General features: G+C 37.9%; 3 protein-coding genes across 5 annotated transcripts; 2 read left to right on the plus strand and 1 right to left on the minus strand.

Annotated features, from left to right (window-relative positions):
* The first annotated feature begins 973 nt into the window (after window positions 1-973).
* LOC107756846 (peptidyl-prolyl cis-trans isomerase-like) lies at window positions 974-4,583 on the plus strand. Of its 3 annotated transcripts, none has more exons than XM_016574150.1 (6): window positions 974-1,129; window positions 1,829-1,859; window positions 1,943-2,031; window positions 3,255-3,427; window positions 3,843-3,935; window positions 4,464-4,583. In XM_016574150.1, the coding sequence occupies exons 1-6, from the start codon at window positions 1,061-1,063 to the stop codon at window positions 4,501-4,503; spliced, it is 495 nt and encodes a 164-aa protein (XP_016429636.1). In that variant the 5' UTR covers window positions 974-1,060; the 3' UTR covers window positions 4,504-4,583. The 3 variants fall into 3 exon arrangements, with proteins under 3 accessions (XP_016429636.1, XP_016429635.1, XP_016429634.1); XM_016574149.1 differs by having other exon boundaries at window positions 976-1,129; window positions 3,843-3,945; window positions 4,474-4,583; XM_016574148.1 differs by lacking the exon at window positions 4,464-4,583 and having other exon boundaries at window positions 977-1,129; window positions 3,843-4,213.
* Window positions 4,584-5,986: 1,403 nt separating this feature from the next.
* On the minus strand, window positions 5,987-7,797 carry LOC107756826 (dickkopf-related protein 4-like). Its single transcript, XM_016574114.1, has 4 exons — window positions 7,675-7,797; window positions 7,411-7,530; window positions 7,212-7,296; window positions 5,987-6,251 (listed from the first exon to the last, which is right to left on the minus strand). Exons 1-4 carry the CDS (start codon window positions 7,777-7,779, stop codon window positions 6,010-6,012), a joined length of 552 nt encoding a protein of 183 aa, XP_016429600.1. The 5' UTR covers window positions 7,780-7,797; the 3' UTR covers window positions 5,987-6,009.
* Window positions 7,798-11,493: 3,696 nt separating this feature from the next.
* Window positions 11,494-21,819, plus strand: LOC107756821 (chromaffin granule amine transporter-like). Its single transcript, XM_016574109.1, has 16 exons — window positions 11,494-11,536; window positions 14,027-14,156; window positions 16,192-16,507; window positions 16,622-16,680; window positions 17,736-17,819; window positions 18,348-18,440; window positions 18,611-18,700; window positions 18,800-18,843; window positions 18,946-19,006; window positions 19,243-19,338; window positions 19,715-19,793; window positions 19,901-19,952; window positions 20,570-20,606; window positions 20,967-21,086; window positions 21,268-21,401; window positions 21,490-21,819. Exons 2-16 carry the CDS (start codon window positions 14,042-14,044, stop codon window positions 21,595-21,597), a joined length of 1,488 nt encoding a protein of 495 aa, XP_016429595.1. The 5' UTR covers window positions 11,494-11,536; window positions 14,027-14,041; the 3' UTR covers window positions 21,598-21,819.
* The last annotated feature ends 820 nt before the right edge of the window (window positions 21,820-22,639 follow it).

The following is a 22,639-nucleotide window of genomic DNA, read 5'->3' on the forward strand; positions in this document are numbered from 1 at the left end:
TGTTGGAAGTTGTTCATTTATTTGTTTAAGAAACTGCATTGTGTGATTATGCAAAATGGCATGCGATTTTTGAGGACACAACCTGTGCTAGTAGGGTACATCTTGCAAACAAAGTGATTTTAAATTAAGTTATATTCAAATAACCTAACTTGATTAAAATGCATAGGTTTAATCAACATGTAAACCTTTATTGCATTGCACCATTTAATTATTTTGACGTTCTATTTTATTGAAAAACAGTTATTGAAAATTCTGCAATCACAAATGTATGCAAATGAAAAAATGTCTTACAGCAGAACATTTCGTGGGAACTATAACATTTTATATGAGGAGCCTTTAAATATTGTGTGGGACAGTTAGGGCCTTAAAAAAAAAAAAGTTTGAGCACTGCACTAGATCCTTTTCACTGAATTTCAATGAAATGCAGACCAAGCAATGAGATATTTTTTGCATTTCAGTACTAAAATCAATTACTAAAATGTGTACTCGGATAAAATAACACTCAATCTCAAATAGGAGATGCTCTTACACAGGGGCGTAGATTACGCGGGGGACGTGTCCCCCCCACTTTTAATATCACGTAAATTCGTCCCCCGCAAATTTTCGGGCAAATGTGTTGGCATAGAGGTTTTCAAGAGCCAGTGTGAATAAATATAGATTTAAATTCAAAGAGACAGGATAGTCTGTGCATGATCTGATGTTTTATTCGGACCCAGAATAAGGATTTGATCCAAAGTACAGCAAAACAGTAAAATGTTGAAATATTTTAATAGGCTATTTCAAATAACTTGTTTCTATATATAGTACATCTATACATTTAAAATATATTTTAAAATGTAATTTATAGTGATTTCAAAGCTAAATTTTCTGAATGCAGCTCTTTCATTGGTTCACTTTTGTGTCACTCAAAGCATCGAAACGCTCTTATTGGACAGATGCGGCTTCATGACGTCTCTCCGGTAATTATATAGTTTGGCGGCCTTCATCCGGTCTTTCCTCCGTTCCAAGGCAGCCACGCGCTTCGGCCCAGCATCATCTAAACCTAAAAGAAACTAAAGCCATGGCAAGGCCCAGAGTTTTCTTCGACATCACCGCCAACGGCAGTCCAGTTGGAAGAGTGATAATGGAGGTAAAAAAAATTACACGATGTGCTGCTTGCACTATACCTTCAGTTCCCACCTTGTGTGTGTGTGTGTGTGTGTGTGTGTCTGGCGCATTGTGGCGTTTGAACTGGCAGCTGCAGTGCGGTCACATGAAGATAAAGCGCTCGTGTCCTCACTAACTTTGTTTCGTTTTTTTCGTTTTTGTTGCAGTCTTTAGAACAACGAACATACAAGGGCAATAACAAACCACATCAAAAAATATAATAAACGAAGACAATAAAAAAAAAAAAACTAAAATGGAAAAAGCAATAAGAAAATCGCATGTCCATAAGCACAAGTAGTTAAAACTATTCAAATAATAGATTTTTCTTTATAATAATTTAGTTTTTTCCCCCCGATTTGTTATTTCTTGTTTCTTTTGATAGTGGCATATTTCTATTTTAAAACGAGTAAAAAATTTTTTTTTTTCCCCCCCAATGCCCATTTACACTTATGGAAAATTCTTCATCCACATGTAATGAGTAAATTCAATACACACCAAATTTTGAAGTCAACCGTATACTCATAAAAAAGTAAAACCTTTTCTTTGAGATGCAGTTCAATCTTAGTATTTTGTTTTAACAAAAAAAGCCAGTTGCATTGCCGGAATGACGTAATCACGCACTTGAACGCCTTATTGCAGCTGCGGTCGTTTTAATGTGACGTTTTCCTGTTTCTTTTAACAGCTGAGAGCTGATGTTGTCCCCAAAACTGCAGGTATTTATACCCGTTTGATGCATTGTTAATCTCTTCCTCCTCGTGTGATGTTTAGTACTCATCACTTGTCTGTTGTCTTGCAGAGAACTTCAGGCAGCTGTGCACCGGTCAGCCTGGCTTCGGCTACAAAGGCTCCACCTTCCATCGCGTCATCCCCGGCTTCATGTGCCAGGTGAGAAGGATTTAGTCTAGGGCTGTGCGATTAATCGAAATCGCGATTTGAGACGTTGCGATTTCCTAATTGCAAAGCCTGCGATATGGACGCGATATTACTCTGTTCAAGAGCATATGCATGACAGTCAGCCTTGAGTTGCAGTCTTATTAACCAATAGAGTGAGCGCGCCTCCGTTCTCCCCAATCAGCACTGCTCTAGCCAACTGCGTAAACACCCACCATTAAAAAAAAAAACGGAAAGCGGGAGAGAGACAGAGTGGGATTATGGCGTCTACTGGTTCAGATCGACAGTTAGGCAAATTAAAACTAAAGAAAAACGTCTGCAACTTAAGCTTCGAAATGACAGACAACGAACAAAAAAGGTAATTTCCAAGAGCTGCGTCACAGCGCATATCAAAAGCTCCCGTATCGGTTCTGTTTTCAGTACTGGAGAATAAAAGATACATTCTTAGATGTTTTTGTTAGTACGTGAACGTTATCTTACACATTTTATCTCCCCAACAGATTAAGGTGGAAATCAACCATGGCTGCTAACTCAATAGCCAATTTGTTGGGCTATGATTTGATAAATGATGTCCTCCAACATATGCAAGTAAGCCTAAAAAGGTTCGCACACTGGACAAGAAGCGCTCAAGTCTTTCAAATTCGAGCATTTTCTATGAGTACGCATTTTGCTTCATTTTGTATGGAGACGCTATTTTGCATCTGTTCAAAATCCTGCTGTGCCACTCGCGTAGTTATCCATTAAGTTACATTAACGATGATTTTGGTCAAACATTTGCATGTACTGACTTCACCCTGTGCTGGAGGATTGTGTATTGTGCTTTAATTTTTCCCACAGCGCCTTGTCTTCAATCAAGTGTATGCTTCATATTAAATATAGTTCAACTGTTCTCTTAACTAATGCAAACAGTTTAAACTCTGATGCCACTTTTGCCTTTATATTAGTAATTCGATTCACTGTTCTGAACTTCCATTAAATATTTCATGGTGTTCACAATGTTTGACTGTCAAATTCAGTGGTTGACAATTAATATTTAAATCACAGCTGTGACTTTTGATAATCTGGTTTAATTCAGGGTTTTATTCTTAAACTCGTAGAAATTTCTGAATGGCTGGTGAGTTCAAGTTACTTTCAAACCCTGTCCCGAAGTCTTCTGAGATCTTGGTTACACTATCAGTTTTGCGGTTCGTTTCTAATCTTGAGACCTTTGGATGCAGGGAGGCGACTTCACGAACCACAACGGAACTGGTGGAAAGTCCATTTATGGCCACAAGTTTGAGGATGAGAACTTCACCCTGAAGCACACCATCGCTGGCTGCCTGTCCATGGCCAACGCCGGCCCCAACACCAACGGTTCCCAGTTCTTCATCTGCACAGCAGTTACTTCATGGTGAGCAGAAGCGGTGTGAATGAGCATGTCTTCCAGTAGCCCCTCACTGCAGAACAAAGATCCAGGGGGCGTGATTGGATCCACATCTAGGGGGTGGAGATGGGTGGGTTTTGGGGTGGTGATGGGTGGGTTTTCGGGTGGTGATGGGTGGGTTTAGTGGTGGCCTCTTCCTGACCTCTTCACGTTTTCTTTCTTAAAACACATTTATTTATTCATTGGCATTTAATTCGGTTTGAGAGCTGTGGTTTTTCTTTTTGTCTTTGCTGTTTTGTTTTTCTAATCAGTAACGTACAATACTGTGTACAGTACCTTATTGTTTTTTGTTGTATGACCCTTTATGTACAGCTCTTTGGTCAACTACTGTTGTTTTTAAATGCGCTCTAGAAATGAACTAAGCTTGAACTTTCTCCCCCAGGCTGGACGGTAAGCACGTTGTCTTCGGACAGGTTGTGGAGGGCTTGGACGTCATCAAGAAAGTGGAGGGCTACGGTTCCAGCAGTGGAAAGACCAGTGCCAAGATCATCGTCGCTGACTGTGGCCAGCTGTAAACACCTCCACCCAAACCTTAGTCTAGTTACCCCTCAGTGCTTCCTTTCACAAATCCTGCCGCTAACCGCAACATTCCTGTCCAAGATCTACAACCCCTCCCTATATCCTTCAGGCGTCCATCTTTGTCTCTGACCAGTTGCCTTTGCTGTTTTGTTTTCATTTGCAAATGAAGTCCTGTAGGCCTATAATTTGTGTATCAAAATCTGAAAATAAAGGGGAACAATGACGTGAAACTTCTTGAAGCTTATGTTTGTGTGGTTTTTTTTTTTTTTTGCGTCAGGTTAATGTAAGTCCCGTTCAGTGAGCTCTTTAATTTTGATCTCGCTCTTTTCAGAGAACTTGCTGATCCGGCTCATAAATCTGTCTGAATTTCTTCACTGATCCTCTAGGCAGTTCAGCTCCCTCAGTGAATCCAGTCAGAGCTGTTCGAGCTAACAGACTTGCCCTCCAGGGAACTTTAAATCGATATATATAGCAGTGGAAAGACCAGTGCCAAGATCATCGTCGCTGACTGTGGCCAGCTGTAAACACCTCCACCCAAACCTTAGTCTAGTTACCCCTCAGTGCGCCCTTTCACAAATCCTGCCGCTATATATATATATATATAAGCCATGGGATAAATGATTGTTGAATGGAAAAGTTTGAGGGTTAGGGTTTTTGGGTGAACCATTTGTTTAAGCTTTATATTAAGCTTTAAATTATCAACATGAAACAATTTGCCACTTCGAAGGTTTTTTTGTTTGTTTTTTTTTAAACCAGGAAAGTAATGTAGGGTGTAGGAGTTTCATTTTGGAATGTGAATGACTACTTGTGGCAGTCGTTTAATGCGAGTGACGCATTTCTGGTTTTTGGATTATTGTGCCACCCTTGCCTTGGTGCATGTTTTATTAAGAAAATGGACCGATAAATCATAATTAACGCAGTAATATTCCATAAAAAAATAAGAAACGTGACTTTAAGGATGTAACTTGATTATATCTATTTAATGTAGTGTCATTCAACAATGTTATTCCTATCTTTATAGGTTGTGTTACCAGCCAAGAGGACAGCTGGCAAATGTGCAATCTTAGCCGTGTGAACATTCGGTGCCAAATTAAAGTGACTTCATTGAACATGTAACACAATCACTATAGCGCCTGTGAGACAAATGCATGTTTGTCATTGTGTCGCATTATTTAAGATTAATGTTTAAAAATGTAATTGCTTTGGACATGTTTTATTGAATAATAAATCAATCCTGTGAGATCTAAACAAGGTTACTGATAAACAAATGAAAATTCTTTGCATGTATTGTACATTTAAGTCAGGTGCCATTTAAAGTGACAGTTCAAAACTTGGGGACCTTCAAAATGTTCCAACCTTTTCAGGTTATTCAAATGGCAATGAGATAAAGAATAATGTATTGTTGAATGATGATGAAATACATTTATTACAATCCAGTAGGAATGGCTTAGATGTGTGCATTTACAAGAATTCACTAATTCTGCTCAAAGAGGCCATCAACACTGCACATTATACATCTCCCTTATGTTTAATTCAGTTCATCAGCTCATTAGATGGGTGTGCAGTGACCTGAACAGGGTGTCTTTGCACAGTTAATGGTGCTGTGTGTCACTGTCAGCTCAAAATTCAGTGTGAAGACGCAATGCTGCATAAAAGCCAGACTAAAGTGAGGTCTGCCCACCTCAGCCCCTACTATAAAATACACAGTAATTGATGTGTAAATGCAATTATGAGCAGCATTAAACGTTATAAAGACGCCTATGCCAGTTCAGATGCGCTTCGGCGTAAATTGGCCTCAGATACCAAAGTCCTTATGAATTTATTTATATCAGGCTACTCCTAATCAAATCTTGCCCATTTATTATACTTCTACATGCTTTATAAGCAAAATAATTATAAAAATAACTTTATTTAGAGCAACCTCGTTATCCTTACCTCAGAACCACTAACCATACGCCATGCTGGCGTGTCTTGTCATGTTTCTCGGTAGGGTTAGTGTTTGGCTCCGCTCAGCCTGTGTTGGTCTGCGGTCAGCTCCTCGGCTCGGGGCGGCACACGCCATGTCCGCGAGGGCTGTGGGGCTGCGCGCGGCAGAGCAGCTTCCGGTCGCAGTCGCAGCGCTCCAGTCTTCTGCGGGATTTGGTGCGTCCCCGCAGCAGGCACACCTCGCCCAGCGCCGGCACGCGCTGACATCTCCTCCCAGTCAAGTAGAGCGCGCAGCACAGACCGTCCTCACAGTCGCGTGAGCGCACGCACGGGGACATCTCGGGCGCTGCGGGCGGAGAATCACCGCGAGGGGCAGTGAGTCAACTAAAGTAATCAGTGCAGTCAAACCTAGAAGGACTTGAGTTTTTCTTAAAGGTGCAGTGCTGTGGCCGAAGACGTCACGTGCGCTTCCGAACGAGCCGGGAAAGTTTCTAGTTTGAAAAGGCTTTTTTGTTTTGGACTTTTAAACATTCTGTTAAGCAAACGATGTGTTTAAGGTAAAGGCAAACTTGTTGACAGTTTTACAGTTTAATTTGACATTAAATGCAATTTAATGCACACATTTCTACAAATACTCATTTCCAATTTTCAATTATCAGTTGTTTTCTACATAAAATCGTGGTAAATGAAAACCCTTCTGACACAAAACATAAGACAGAGGCATAAAAAGAAGACCTTGTTATTTAAGAGTTCACTTTTCAGATTGTTGATGTCATTTTGACTGTTTTTTATTTATTTTTTTATGGAGCAGTTAGGCCTAATTAATTAAAAGGTGAAAAATATGGCGGTGACAACCTGAGGAAACAACTTAAATTCTATGTAATATATTTATATTCTGTATTCTTAGATTTAGGACAAAATGCTTTTTTCCTCATAAATTATAACCTTTTTTTCTTAAAATTACATGTCACGCCTAATATGAAAATTGATTACCAGCCACAACGTCGTCCTGCTTTATCAATTCACTTTTAGGAACTGTTCATTTTGACTTAACAGTTTGATAATTTGTCATTTTAATCTCTGTGCTTATTGTACTGTAATATCTTGTTGTTGACACAGCAAAATACACCTGTGCAGAGTTTTTACAGCTGAAGCAGACAGTGAATGTATGTTGTTAATGTTTTCCATAATGTCTGTCCTGGCCAGCACAGGGAAAATTACTAATAGTCAATAATATAGCAACACTTGACCAAAGGTATGACCCAAAAACATGATTTAAAAAAAACCCATAAAACTCAATCCTTACCTTTTTGACTTCCTCGCACATCCAACTGAACCTGTGTCTTGGCAGAATTGAGCTGTTTCTTCTTTGAGCCTTTGCATTCAGTTGCCTTGTGAAAGACAGAATGTGAATAAAGACAGCTTAAATATTCTGAAAAATTGGGATTGCAAATGGTTGGATGCAACTTCAGTAGATTACAATACTGAACCAAACAAAATCTTACTTGTGCAGCGGTGCAGTCTTGTGCAGGAGGTGAAGCTGTTCTGATTCCCTGCACAGCTGAGGTTCTTCTAACAGAATTATGGGAATTTGCAACTGTGTCACTCTGCAGATGCAATACTGACTGGAAGAGATTGTCAGACAGAAGTAGTGACAACAAGTAGAGTGATTCTGTTTTTAAAGATAGTCACATGCATGCATGCACATATACAGTATATATATAAGCAAAAATAAATAAAAATTAAGGTTTAAGAATATAAATTCTTACCTCTTGAGAGTTTGTCATTTCTCTGGAGGAGCGGATAATGTTGGAATCCAGGCACTGTACAGCAGAAACAACAGACAGCCAAAACATGACATAAGCTGTCTGCATGGTTGTATCCAAACTGTCCTGACCACAATGAGGCTGTGTGCAAGAGCAAGACGTCGAGCTCTAGTGTGGAAGAGCAACCTGCTCCGTGTTTTAATGGACCTACGGCAATTACCCTAAACATGGAAAAGAAAAAAGAAAGAATGGGTCTTTCATTAGTGGTTACTTTCTGAGTGTTTCAGTGTTTATAGTCTCAGCTCATGTAGGAAGTGTGTAGTGAATTGCGGTGGTAATTAAGGCAAATTATGGCCCATACGCATAACAAACATGAAAGCTTGGCTGTACCTTTCATGGCACATAAATCCTCATAGACCCTTTACACATGTAACACCTTTGAAACTTGTTATGATGAAAAATATGACATCCTTTAAATGACAGCCATCAGTTAAACCGCATCAGTAGACTCGGATGTAAGTTGCTTCCTGGAACGGAACAGGTGATTATCTGCACCTTGAATGCTGGCTTAGGGGGGAAACTCAAAAACCACGTTTCTCACCGGGCTGGGAGGCAGATAATAACAGTGACACTACTTTGTTTAACCAATGTGAATATGTTTAGCCACTAAATAAAAATGTCTTGTTCAGCCTAAACATTCTTGTCGTGTCAACTACAGATTTATTGTTTAGCAAATTATCAATTAGCAACAAGTTGTTTTAATTTGTCATAACCTAATTTTTACATACAGCTTTACATGACCCAGTCAAGTAGAGCGCGCAGCACAGACCGTCCTCACAGTCGCGCGAGCGCACGCACGGGGACATCTCGGGCGCTGCGGGCGGAGAATCACCGCGAGGGTTAGTGAGTCAACTAAAGTAATCAGTGCAGTCAAACCTAGAAGGACTTGAGTTTTTCTTAAAGGTGCAGTGCTGAAGACGTCACGTGCGCTTCCGAACGAGCCGGGAAAGTTTCTAGTTTGAAAAGGCTTTTTTGTTTTGGACTTTTAAACATTCTGTTAAGCAAACGATGTGTTTAAGGTAAAGGCAAACTTGTTGACAGTTTTACAGTTTAATTTGACATTAAATGCAATTTAATGCACACATTTCTACAAATACTCATTTCCAATTTTCAATTATCAGTTGTTTTCTACATAAAATCGTGGTAAATGAAAACCCTTCTGACACAAAACATAAGACAGAGGCATAAAAAGAAGACCTTGTTATTTAAGAGTTCACTTTTCAGATTGTTGATGTCATTTTGACTGTTTTTTATTTATTTTTTTATGGAGCAGTTAGGCCTAATTAATTAAAAGGTGAAAAATATGGCGGTGACAACCTGAGGAAACAACTTAAATTCTATGTAATATATTTATATTCTGTATTCTTAGATTTAGGACAAAATGCTTTTTTCCTCATAAATTATAACCTTTTTTTCTTAAAATTACATGTCACACTTAAAATGAAAATTGATTACCAGCCATAACGTCGTCCTGCTTTATCAATTCACTTTTAGGAACTGTTCATTTTGACTTAACAGTTTGATAATTTGTCATTTTAATCTCTGTGCTTATTGTACTGTAATATCTTGTTGTTGACACAGCAAAATACACCTGTGCAGAGTTTTTACAGCTGAAGCAGACAGTGAATGTATGTTGTTAATGTTTTCCATAATGTCTGTCCTGGCCAGCACAGGGAAAATTACTAATAGTCAATAATATAGCAACACTTGACCAAAGGTATGACCCAAAAACATGATTTAAAAAAAACCCATAAAACTCAATCCTTACCTTTTTGACTTCCTCGCACATCCAACTGAACCTGTGTCTTGGCAGAATTGAGCTGTTTCTTCTTTGAGCCTTTGCATTCAGTTGCCTTGTGAAAGACAGAATGTGAATAAAGACAGCTTAAATATTCTGAAAAATTGGGATTGCAAATGGTTGGATGCAACTTCAGTAGATTACAATACTGAACCAAACAAAATCTTACTTGTGCAGCGGTGCAGTCTTGTGCAGGAGGTGAAGCTGTTCTGATTCCCTGCACAGCTGAGGTTCTTCTAACAGAATTATGGGAATTTGCAACTGTGTCACTCTGCAGATGCAATACTGACTGGAAGAGATTGTCAGACAGAAGTAGTGACAACAAGTAGAGTGATTCTGTTTTTAAAGATAGTCACATGCATGCATGCACATATACAGTATATATATAAGCAAAAATAAATAAAAATTAAGGTTTAAGAATATAAATTCTTACCTCTTGAGAGTTTGTCATTTCTCTGGAGGAGCGGATAATGTTGGAATCCAGGCACTGTACAGCAGAAACAACAGACAGCCAAAACATGACATAAGCTGTCTGCATGGTTGTATCCAAACTGTCCTGACCACAATGAGGCTGTGTGCAAGAGCAAGACGTCGAGCTCTAGTGTGGAAGAGCAACCTGCTCCGTGTTTTAATGGACCTACGGCAATTACCCTAAACATGGAAAAGAAAAAAGAAAGAATGGGTCTTTCATTAGTGGTTACTTTCTGAGTGTTTCAGTGTTTATAGTCTCAGCTCATGTAGGAAGTGTGTAGTGAATTGCGGTGGTAATTAAGGCAAATTATGGCCCATACGCATAACAAACATGAAAGCTTGGCTGTACCTTTCATGGCACATAAATCCTCATAGACCCTTTACACATGTAACACCTTTGAAACTTGTTATGATGAAAAATATGACATCCTTTAAATGACAGCCATCAGTTAAACCGCATCAGTAGACTCGGATGTAAGTTGCTTCCTGGAACGGAACAGGTGATTATCTGCACCTTGAATGCTGGCTTAGGGGGGAAACTCAAAAACCACGTTTCTCACCGGGCTGGGAGGCAGATAATAACAGTGACACTACTTTGTTTAACCAATGTGAATATGTTTAGCCACTAAATAAAAATGTCTTGTTCAGCCTAAACATTCTTGTCGTGTCAACTACAGATTTATTGTTTAGCAAATTATCAATTAGCAACAAGTTGTTTTAATTTGTCATAACCTAATTTTTACATACAGCTTTACATGACCTGTGATCTTTGAAATCTTGTAGAACTAACTATCTGTAGAACTGTAGATCTATCTATCTATCTATCTGTTAAGAAAACTCAAAAATTAAAGCAACCTTCAAGACAATTTTAATATACTCAACTAATGAAAAACTTTGTTGAGTTCAATCAGCTCAAACATATTTAGAAACATATTAATATATATTATTAATGTAGGCTATTATTGTATGACCAAAAAAATTTAAGTTTGTTTAAGTATCAGTTAGTTGTGCAAATCCAAAGGCTCACCTCAATGCACCAACCTACTTTACAGTAGTTGTTCTGAATAAACACTAATTACCCGAATGGTAACATATGGAAACAAAATGTAACTTTTTTAACTAAATGTATTCTAAATATTATTAATTCTGAATAACAAATATGTACATTACATGTCTTTATAATGCTTCACCAAAACACACATTATTCAATGGCAAGGGATTATGGGTAGCCTGTTTATTTGAGCCTCTTTACCAAACTTGACATTGTAAGTTTTTGCTATTTAACATTATAAAACCTAGCTCACACTATCATTATCTAATGTCAACTGTCAGCTGTGTGAACTGTTTTACACGTGTAAATGTTACTGTTGTACGTGTGCATGTCTGTATATTTCCTCCAAAAGACCCCTCAACAGATCACATGCAGGTGGCGGTAGACACAGACACCTCCCTCCCTCCAGCAACAAGTGACCGCTGCATCACACACACCTGCACTGGACATACACTCGTGCACTGAAGAAGAGAATGCATCCTAAGGTAAGACTAAATTTAAAAGTATTGCTTAAGATATTTATTTTACATAAAAGGCAATAATTTGATTCATTAATCACTTTCATATAATGTCTTGAACGATAGAGATTAAGGACTACAGATTGTTTCCTGATGTCAGACAATTGTGTTTTATGATGATTTTTCTTACTTTCATTATTAAATATTATGGAGGTGTGTTTCAAAATACATGATTAGTAGTGTCCAAAATACTAATAGGTTAATGGGTAAAGGTTAAAACCACACAGAAAACCCTCTTTTTAAGAAGTATTGAAAGTTTGGAACACAAAATTATGATTTTGGCAGGTTAAGTGATAGCTGGTTAAGAGAATAGGGAGTTAACTAATGCTGGCAACGTTGCACACATGCAAGTATTGACACAGATGTTGACTTGTGGATCAGCTCTTATTGTATGTGCTTATAACAGGACGGGACAGGAACAGAGTGGAAATACTACAAAATTCACTTCGGATTTTTGAAAGGAACCGAAAAGCAGAACACTACTCAACTGCATGAATTAAGAATAAATTAATTATTCTGAATTAATCTATTATCAAAAGTTATGTACTTACCAGTGCTGCATTTATTTGACCAAAAATACACTAAAAACAGTAATATTGCGAAATATAAATATAGGTTAAAAACAACTGTTTTATATTTTAAAATGTAATTTATTCCTGTGATGTCAAAGCTGAATTTTCAGCATCATTACTCCAGTCTTCAGTGTCACATGATCCTTCAGAAATCATTCTAATATGCTGATTTGCTGCACAAGAAACATTTATTATTCTTATCAATGTTGAAAACAGTTGTGCTGCTCAATAATTTTCAATAATTATGAAGACTTTACTGTCCTTTTTGATCAGTTGATGCACCCTTGCTGAATAATAATATTGCATTTCTTAAAATAAAATTAAATGCATACATTAAATGACCCCAAACATTAGAAAGTGTAAATTAATAAAATGTTAGCATTAGCATTCATCACAGCATATGACAGAAGTACATTATCTTTGAGTTATGTACACAAGAAAAGAAATTCACATCAAAAACACAAAATGCTGCTCTTTTTCATAAACTAAATTGATAAGACATTGACAGGCAAAGATAAAAGGAGCGTTCTGAAACACTGAGGCTGTTCCTCATGTGCCCTACAGCAGCTGTAATCATTTTGTTGAAACTCAATCACACAGCACGTAATTCCTGCCCTGGAGCAAAGAGCTCATCTAGAACAAACCTGCCCTCAAGCCCTTTTACACATTCTAGAAGACTGCATAAGAGCCTAAATACTGGTGACTACATTTTGGGTCCCTACTGGATATTGGTTGGATGTCAATAAGAGCAGTAAGTTCTCAAACGTTTTAGGCCATCTCTGATCAAACATATTTTTAAATGTATAATGTCACCATAATGTCATTTTGTAATTCATAATATATCATTGGGTTTAGATAAATCATGGTGCTGCAAGATGCTTATCGTCCATTGACTTGCCTTTTTCAAATGGACCCTATCAAAATAACATGTGAAAAACACCATAGTTTATATATTGTTTTTCTGTGGAAGAATTGAGTATTTCCAGGTGTTAATAATGCACAGTTTGCAGTCCAATTCAAACATGTTTTTTAAAATAAGAGGTAATGTATCCTTGTAATGTGCATGCATCTGTTTAGACTTCTATTTTCTTTGGGTAATTTCCGACCAGATTTTGGAAAAGATACTGTTAATACCACTTCTTGGTGCCAGGCTTGTGTACACAAGCAAACAAGCAAACCTCAAACTAGCAACTGAGGATCTAACATCTAAACAAACACAATAAATGCAGTCTACAGTAACTGCTCCATGTAACAAAAGTTCCATCTGTGTGTCAAATTTGAGTCTGAAAAAAAGAGAATCATTTAAAGCAGGTTAAAATAGTTTTTAAATTATTATTATAAATATATGAATCAAATTTGTACATATTTGTACATTTTCTAAGATTTAGGCCCTCAGTCATACTCAGTGATAGGATGCAATGGAGTTAAAGGCCTCCAGAATCCAAAATCCAAATTTGGATCTGTCTCATTTTTTTAAGTTTGCATCATTGATTCTGTTATTTTCCTGTTAAATACTATGAAGCAACAGTATTTTGAAACACTTTGTATTGTATCAAGCTCTGTATAAATAAAGATGACTTTACGTGCCTTAAATTATTATACAATGTATGAGATATGTATCATGGTTTCCACAAAAATATTAAGTACAACTGTTTTCAACGTTGATAATAATAATAATAATAAACGTTTATTAAGCAGCGAATCAGCATATGATTTGTGAAGGATCATGCGGCACTGGGGTCTTTAGACATGTTGTACCTGTTGTAGTCAACAAATATTCCATATAGTCTCTCAATTAATATGAGATCATCAAATCTAAGTGTATAATACCTCACAAACGTGAAAATATATACTGTGATAATCTGACCCATGACTATGTGTCCAGTGACAGGGGTGGATCATGGCTATGTTGAACCCTATGGACTGGATCAGAGAGAGCAGGGGCTCTCCTCGTCTGGTGCTTGTCGTTGTGTGTGTGGCCCTGCTGCTGGATAACATGCTGCTAACAGTTGTGGGTAAGTAAACAGCCATCCTAAACTAATAATAAGGTTTTTCACTAGGAATATGGATGCAGGAAATTGCTGCTATTTAGACACATTAAATGTAGCATATGTACACCCTGTTGAAAAAAACAGCATATGCTGGTTAGGTATGTTTTGAAGCATGGCAGCTGGTTTGAGCTGGTTTAAGCTGGTCCTTAGTGGGTCATGAGCTGGTTATGAGCTGGTCCTGAGCAGGAACTAGTTGCTTAGGACCAGCACATGACCAGCATAAACCAGCTCAAACCAGTTGCCATGCTGCAAAACATACCTAACATACCTAGCATATGCCGTTTTTCAACAGGGCACTAACTGGCCACTTTATTAGGTACGCCTTGCTAGTCTTTTTGCAGAACTGCCTTAATTTTTTGTGGCATGGATTCAACGAGGATGCTAGAAACATTCCTCAGAGATTTTGGTCTTTATTGACATGACAGCATCACACAGTTGCTGCAGATTTGTGGGCTGCACATCCATGATGCCAATCTCCTGTTCCACCAAATGCCAAAGCTGCTCTATTGGATTGAGATCTGGTGACTGTGGAGGACATTTGAGTTTAGTGAACTCATTGTCATGTTCAAGAAACCAGTCTGAGATGATCTGAGCTTTGTGACGTTATCCTGCTGGAAGTAGCCATCGCATGATGGGCACTCTGTGGTCATAAAGGGATGAAAATGGACAGAAACAATACTCGGGCTGTGGTGTTTAAACAATGCTTAGTTGGTATCAAGGGGCCCAAAGTGTGTCAAGAAAATATTCCACACCATTATACCCCTAGCAGCAGCCTGAACCATTGATACAAGGCAGGATGGATCCAAGCTTTCATGTTGTTTATGCCAAATTCCTACCCTATACCATTCGATTGTCACAGCAGAAATCAACAGACCAGGTAACTCTTTTCCAATCTTCTGTTGTATTTTGGTGATCCTGTGTGAATTGTAGCCTCAGTTTCCTGTTCTCAGTTGACAGGAGTGGCTCTTCAGCTGTTGTAGACCGTCTGTTGTGTGTTCAGAGATTCTCTTCTGCAAACCTCGGTTGTAACGAGTGGTTAATTTACTGTCTGTTGCCTTTCTATGAGCTCAGAACCAGTCTAGCCATTCTCCTCTGACACTCTGGCATCAACAAAGCATTTTCACCCACAGAACTGCCGCTCACTGGATATTTTCTCTTTTTTGGACCATTCTCTGTAAATCCTGGAGATGGTTGCGCATTGAAATCTCAGTAGATCAGTTTCTGAAATACTCAGACCAGCCCGTCTGGCACCAACAACCATCCACGTTCAAAGTCACTTAAATCACCTTTCTTCCCTATTCTGATGCTCGGTTGTCTCAACCATGTCTACATGCCTAAATGCATTGAGTTGCTGCCATGTGATTGGCTTATTAGATATTTGCGTTAATGAACAGTTGTACCTAATCAAGTGGACAGTGAGTGTATGTAAGTACCTGTACTTGGTGATTACAATAAGATGTCCATATACTTTTAGCCATTTGCATCACTGGTTTCCTTTTGAGTCCACTCTGTATAGGCAAAAGCATTATACAGAAATCAAAAAATGAGAGAGAGAGTCAAGCATTATGCTGGACAAGCGACTCTGCTCTCATCATGCCCATGACATTTATCTGCTTGCATCTGCCCTGACCTCTGTCTCATACAGTCCGCAGCAGGCGGAGGGGAAGGGTTATTCGCAAACACGCACACAGGTACCGGCTCTTCCTCTTCCCATCCTCACGTCACCTCTCATTCTCTCCAGTGCCCATCATCCCAACCTTCCTGTATGCCACAGAGCACCAGACACAAGAGCGCCCGTCTGCCGCCCCCTCTGAGGCTCAGCCCACCTACACCTCCGTCTTCTCTCTGTATGACAACAGCACCTACACCAGCAGCACTGCCGTCTCCTCCGGCGCTAATGGAAGTTCAGGGCACAGCAGGCGGAGGGGAAGGGTTATTCGCAAACACGCACACAGGTACCGGCTCTTCCCATCCTCACGTCACCTCTCATTCTCTCCAGTGCCCATCATCCCAACCTTCCTGTATGCCACAGAGCACCAGACACAAGAGCGCCCGTCTGCCGCCCCCTCTGAGGCTCAGCCCACCTACACCTCCGTCTTCTCTCTGTATGACAACAGCACCTACACCAGCAGCACTGCCGTCTCCTCCGGCGCTAATGGAAGTTCAGGGCTCAATGGCAGCTCTGCTGAGCGACACAGGTGTAAAGAGGACAGTGAGTTTTTGGAAGAGGAGAATGTGAGGGTTGGGCTGCTGTTTGCCTCCAAAGCCCTGGTGCAGCTCATGGTCAACCCATTTATGGGCCCACTGACTAACAGGTATAATCGCTTTGAGCAGATCATCTAAAATGACTGTTATTTAGATGAAGTTAGTAGCCTACATAATGACAATAGAGGGCTGAATGATCTAATTCAAATTTCTGATGTTTATAGGATTGGATATCACATACCGATGTTTGCTGGGTTTGTCATCATGTTTGTCTCCACAATAAGTAAGTCATGTTATATGATGTAAGTCATAAATACTATTTAATAACTATTAATTGCTTTATATTGTGTGCCATCTACTTTATGATGACTATTAATCTCTACATGAAATGGAAATTCATCCACTCCATTTTCTAAATGCATGTTATTGATCTTATTGTTCACTCAAAAATGAAAATTCTGTCATCATTTACTCAAATTGTTGCAAACCTGTAAATTTCATTCTGCTGAACATAAAATAAGATATTTTGAAGAATACCCAAACAGTTTCTGGTCCCCGATGACATATGGTTACCAACATTCTTCAAAATATATTTTGTGTTCAACAGAAGAAAGTACAGATTTGGAACTTTAGGGGGAGTAAATGATAACAGAATATACATTTTTGGGTGAACTATCCATTTAATCATGGCAATGTGTTAATGTATATTAAACTATAAAATGCATACCAAATGTTTGGTTAAAATTTGATAATCATGCATATGAATATGCTGTGTTTATGATGAAGAAATTGAGGAGTACATGAATGTGAATGAGAACAGGATGTTGGTTTTCAGCTCTTTTTGCTTGAGGACCCAGATTTTACATTGAAACCCTATTGAAAAAAACAGCAAATGCTGGTTAGGTATGTTTTGAAGCATGGTTGCTAGTTTGAACTGGTTTAAGCTGGTCATGTGCTGGTCCTAAACTGGTTAGCTCCTGCTCAGGACCAGCTTAAACCAGCTCAAACCAGCTGCCATGCTTCAAAACAAACCTAATCGGCATATGCTGGGTTTTTTTCAACAGGGAAATCAAGTGGTGACTCAGTGTTTATCATGTTAAACGTCAACAAAATATAATCAAACATTGACTTTTGAATATGAACATTATTGTGTAGGATTAACTACGATGGAGCAACAATATGAAAATTATTGTTCGTAAAGTTGTTTGAATACACTACTGTGCACACTGAGTGAGATATATTCAATATATTTATGCTTATTGATGTGTTTTATATGGTTTCACTTTATATGGCTAGTGTAAACTAAGTGAAATGAGGTAGACTCTGCTTTCTCTGCAGTGTTTGCCTTCTCAGGGACATACGCGCTGCTGTTTTTCGCCCGCTCATTGCAGGGAATTGGATCATCCTTTTCCTCTGTGGCAGGTATAATATGTGTGATTTAGCATGCTTGATATAATGAACCAAATATTGGATGTGTATGATTGAAATGCCATTTGTATAATGTTTTTGAAGGAAGTCTCTCACTTGATCAAACATACAGTAAAAACAGGAATATTAGGCCTACAATTTAAAATGTTTTCTGTCTTAATATATTTTAACATGTAATTTATTCCTGTAATGCAAAGCTGAATGTTCAACATCATTACTCCAGTCTTCAGAGTCACATAATCCTTCAGAAATCATTCTAACATGCTGATCTGGTGCTCAAAAACATTTCTTCTTATTGGAAAACAGTTGTGCTGCTTAATATTTTTGTGGAAACTGATACCTTTTTCAGGATTGTTTGACCAATAACAAAAGGTCAGCGTTTATTGTAACATTATGAATGTCTTTACTGTCACTTTTCATCAATTCCATGCATAAAAGTATTAATTTCTCTCGAAAAACCTTACTGACTCCAAACACTTTAGTTGTAGTGTATATATGTTAAAAATGACTGTAATTCTGTAGGTCTGGGAATGTTAGCAAGTGTGTACACAGATGACAATGAGAGAGGAATTGCCATGGGAATCGCATTGGGAGGACTTGCCACGGGAGTGCTCAGTACGTTAATATAGTATTAGATTTGTCCTCTAATGTGCTTTATATTACAACATAAGTTAACAATGTAAAGTAACATCAACAACTGGAAATCACTAGCAATACCTAAATGAAATGAACCAAATGTGTGCCACAAATGACAATTTGAACACTGCAAAATGTACTCTTTTCAGTTGGAGCGCCATTTGGCAGTGTCATGTATGAGTTTGTTGGTAAACGTTCTCCCTTCCTCGTCCTTGCCTTCTTGGCTGTGTTTGATGGAGGTAAGATACTAGTAAAACGTATAAATCTGCCCTTTTAAATTCATTGAGTTACATCTCATTATTTATCCAACTGTTTTCAATACCCAATTTCAACACCAGCCCTCCAGCTCTGCATCCTTCAGCCCTCAAAAATATCTCCAGGGGTGAGTAGTTCATTCAATAGTTGATGCGAGTTATAAAAGTTGATAAAAGATAAGAAATGTGTGCATTAGTGTTCCTATGATTGTTATGTGTCTTCTGTTCAGAGCGTGGAAGGAGCACCATTACTCACCCTGCTGAAGGATCCCTACATACTCATTAGTGCAGGTGTGTGTGTAAATCAAATCAAATCAAATACATCCTCAAATACTGCCCACAGTTAAACCAGTTTGAAAAGTTGTCGTGGAGGTGTAGTAGCAGTTTCTGTAATTACACGTATGCCTCCATATAATCACGGCCGAATGTTTTGATGTGAACAGCTAAAACGATTTGTAAATTAAGCGGATGAGGAGCTGTGCTGAGTGAATGATGAGTAAGATTATGGTTCCTGTATATAATTACAGGGTCGTTGTGCTTAGCAAACATGGGGGTGGCTATTTTAGAGCCCACTCTTCCCATCTGGATGATGCAAACAATGTGCTCGCCAAAATGGCAGCTTGGTAAGAAACTCTATTATTCCAAGTCATTCAAATGTGATTGAAACAAATTCACTTCCTGCTTATTTAAGTAATTTTATTTAATTCCTGTTTGTTTCCTCTCTCACACAAATGTAATGTTAAAGTAGTTCACTTGAAAGAATTCAGAACCATTTTGTCATTAGATGCCTCCTCAGGGAGGACTAAGTGAAACATGCGGCTTCTTGAGAAGATCTGTGGTTTTTCTGTATAGTTCAGTCAACTGATATGAGTTGGAAGAAGCCAGCTAAGAGGTTCCTGATGGCTCCTATGACCCTGTTAAACATAATGACTGTGTTTTATTTGCTGATCTTTTCTGTGGTCCTGTTGACTGAGCTAATCATGGCTACTGATATTGCAGGTATGGCTTTCCTACCAGCCAGTGTTTCTTACCTCATTGGGACCAATCTGTTTGGAGTACTGGCCAATAAAATGGGAAGGTAATATCCCAAAATAAATAAATTGAAAAGCACATGTATAAGTCATTTTGGTGGAAAAAGCTCTGTCTACAGAGATAAGAGCTGCATCATTTAGAAATGCTTCTCAGGTGGTTGTGTTCCATGATCGGCATGCTTATAGTCGGCATCAGTCTGCTCTGTGTGAGTATCACATATTAAATCACATTTCATTACACTTTGCTCATGCATGCTTGAACTATGTACAAAACAAATACACTGTGGTTCAAAAGTCAGTACGTTTTTTTTTTTTAGAGAAATTAATTTTATTCATCGAGGATGCATTAAATTGATCAAAAAAGACAGTAAAGACACTTATATAATGTTATAAAAGGATTGCTATTTCATATAAATGCTATTCTTTTGAACTTTCTATTCATCAAAGTACCCTGACCATGAATCATGGTTTCCACAAAAATATTATAAAAAATATTTTTGATAATGATAATGAGAAATGCACCAAGTCAGCATATTAGAATGATTTCTGAAGGATCATGTGACACTGAAGACTGGAGTAATTGTGCTGAAAATTCAGCTTTGCATCACAGGAATACATTACATTTTAAAATATATTCAAATAGTTGTAATATTTCACATTATTGCTGTTTTTACTGTATTTTTCAACAAATAATACACTCTTCGTGAGCACAAGAGACCTATTTCAAAAATCGTAATAAATCTTACCGACCCCAAATTTTGAACGGTAGAGTATATATATAAAAGGACTGTGGTGATTGTAACATTATGTGAATTTGTTGTAGGTTCCCTTTGCCAATGGAGGGCTGGGATTTGCCATTGGTGAATATTATTCATTTATTTATCATGTAATATTTAAGGGAAAGTTCCCACAAAATGAAACTTCTTTCATCATTTAGTCACCCTCATGCTGTTTCCACATCTGTATTTTAAAATGTCTCTCAGTTTTTATTTTTTAGACCCCCATTGCCTTTCACTGTATGAGCAAAATCTAAATGTAAAAAATAAATAAATAAATAAATAAATAAATATATATATATATATATTGTTGTGTTCTGCAGAAGAATGAAAGAGTAAACAAAGACAGAATTTACATTTTGCAGTAAACTAAGCTATGCATTTAAAATACATAACTCTAACAGATTGTATGAAATGTGCAGCTCTAATTATTTGTGCTTGTAGGAATGGTTGATTCGTCTATGATGGCTATAATGGGTTACATAGTGGATATTCGCCATGTGTCTGTCTACGGAAGCGTGTACGCTATTGCTGATGTTGCACTCTGCATGGGATTTGCTGTTGGTAATTGCCCTTAATGCAGTTGTATTGGAATAAAAAATTTTTCTATTAGACATGTTTTATACAATTTATTCTTATTCTGTCACAATTTAGATCTATTTTTTGGTTAAAACTTGGTGTTAGCTCACCCTAAGAGCTCCAGGAGCCAAACTGACTCTTCCTTCTTGGTGCGTTCCTGCTGCAGGTCCATCGACTGGAGGGGCCATAGTAAGAGCCATAGGCTTCCCCAATCTGATGGTGATCATCGGCATTATCAACATCCTGTATGCACCCCTTTGCTTCTTCCTCAAAAATCCTGCTGTTCAGGAGGAGAAGATGGTGAGAAACACAAATGTGACTGTATGCGTGTCTGTATCAACATGTTTACAAGTGCTTTGTGATGACACCTGACACTTTTTTTCTCAAGGCTATTATAAATCAGGAGTGTCCAATGCATGTGAAGAGCTACAATACACAGCGCTGGTACAGGGAATTCCCTCTGAGTGATGAAAGTGAGGAGGACACTGAAGAGTGATGCACATACACTTATAAAGGAACTTACCAACAAATAATCAGGACCTGCAGCCCTGATTCAAAAGGTTTAAAATGATTAATATAGCAACTTTCCCTATCCTTCACTATGATCACATGTTTGTGTAGTACAAATGGTTAGTGGGAAGTAAATATTGTTTTTGTACACTTGTAAAGTGTTGTTTATCCTGTCTCTTGTCACGTCAGTGGGTTTGAATGAAATAAACAGGCCTGATTTGTCAACTTGATTTGATTGTTTTCATCATGATGTGCATGTGAAAGTGATTGTGCATCAGTAATGAAGAGAAAATCCATTGTGAGTGGGATGCCAACTTCTTTTGTGCCTCCCGTGACACACCGTTAATTTCCTTTGGATATGCATCAAATGTCATTGAATTTAATGATTGTGATTTCCAGGGTAAAAGAAAAGGAAGTTACGGACAAAGGGAACCGATATAGCTTCAAGTTCGACAACAAATTTGAAACCATAGATAACTTAATAACTGTTTTTTCTTGGTCATTACAAAACAGGTGCCTTTTGTCTCCCTCATTAACATGTAAATACTGACATGAACAGTAACTACCAACTATATGCAATTTCATGAATTTAACACCAAATGTCCAGTTATATGCTGTAAAAGAACATAAGTGCAAACTGATTGTAATGTTTTTGGACACTTAGTTACATGTTATTTACAAATAAATGAAATACAAATAAAAGATGTGACCCACTTATGTATGATGTGAGTGCATTTTTATATGTAAAATCATAATTATTAATAATATTAGTCAATAATATTGTCGTCTTTGAAATATGGTTAAAGTGTACTGCAGAATATACTGACAAGCATTTGTGGTAAACATACTTTAATGTAATTTCTGTTGAAATTTATATGCCACGTATTTGAATATATTTATAATATAATATCAAATAACACACTACGGTTCAAATAATAACCAATTACTTTACATGTGCTTTAGTATGTTGGTCAATACATCAAAACAAGTGTACTTCTGTAAAGCAAGACAATAAAATATTAAAATAT

Source organism: Sinocyclocheilus rhinocerous, unplaced genomic scaffold (genome assembly GCF_001515625.1).
Source record: "Sinocyclocheilus rhinocerous isolate Xijiao unplaced genomic scaffold, SAMN03320098_v1.1 scaffold533, whole genome shotgun sequence".
Classification (NCBI taxonomy): Eukaryota; Metazoa; Chordata; class Actinopteri; order Cypriniformes; family Cyprinidae; genus Sinocyclocheilus; species Sinocyclocheilus rhinocerous.

Coding starts and splice junctions, on each gene's coding strand:
- LOC107756846 (XM_016574150.1), top strand. CDS start 1,061: ATGGCAAGGCCCAGAGTTTTCTTCGACATCACCGCCAACGGCAGTCCA. Junction 2,032..3,254: donor TCCCCGGCTTCATGTGCCAG/GTGAGAAGGATT, acceptor CTTTGGATGCAG/GGAGGCGACTTCACGAACCA. Junction 3,936..4,463: donor GGTTCCAGCAGTGGAAAGAC/CAGTGCCAAGAT, acceptor CAGTGGAAAGAC/CAGTGCCAAGATCATCGTCG.
- LOC107756826 (XM_016574114.1), bottom strand. CDS start 7,779: ATGCAGACAGCTTATGTCATGTTTTGGCTGTCTGTTGTTTCTGCTGTA. Junction 7,531..7,674: donor AAATGACAAACTCTCAAGAG/GTAAGAATTTAT, acceptor AATCTCTTCCAG/TCAGTATTGCATCTGCAGAG. Junction 6,252..7,211: donor TGTGCGAGGAAGTCAAAAAG/GTAAGGATTGAG, acceptor CTCCGCCCGCAG/CGCCCGAGATGTCCCCGTGC.
- LOC107756821 (XM_016574109.1), top strand. CDS start 14,042: ATGGCTATGTTGAACCCTATGGACTGGATCAGAGAGAGCAGGGGCTCT. Junction 16,508..16,621: donor ATGGGCCCACTGACTAACAG/GTATAATCGCTT, acceptor TGATGTTTATAG/GATTGGATATCACATACCGA. Junction 19,953..20,569: donor TCGGCATCAGTCTGCTCTGT/GTGAGTATCACA, acceptor AATTTGTTGTAG/GTTCCCTTTGCCAATGGAGG.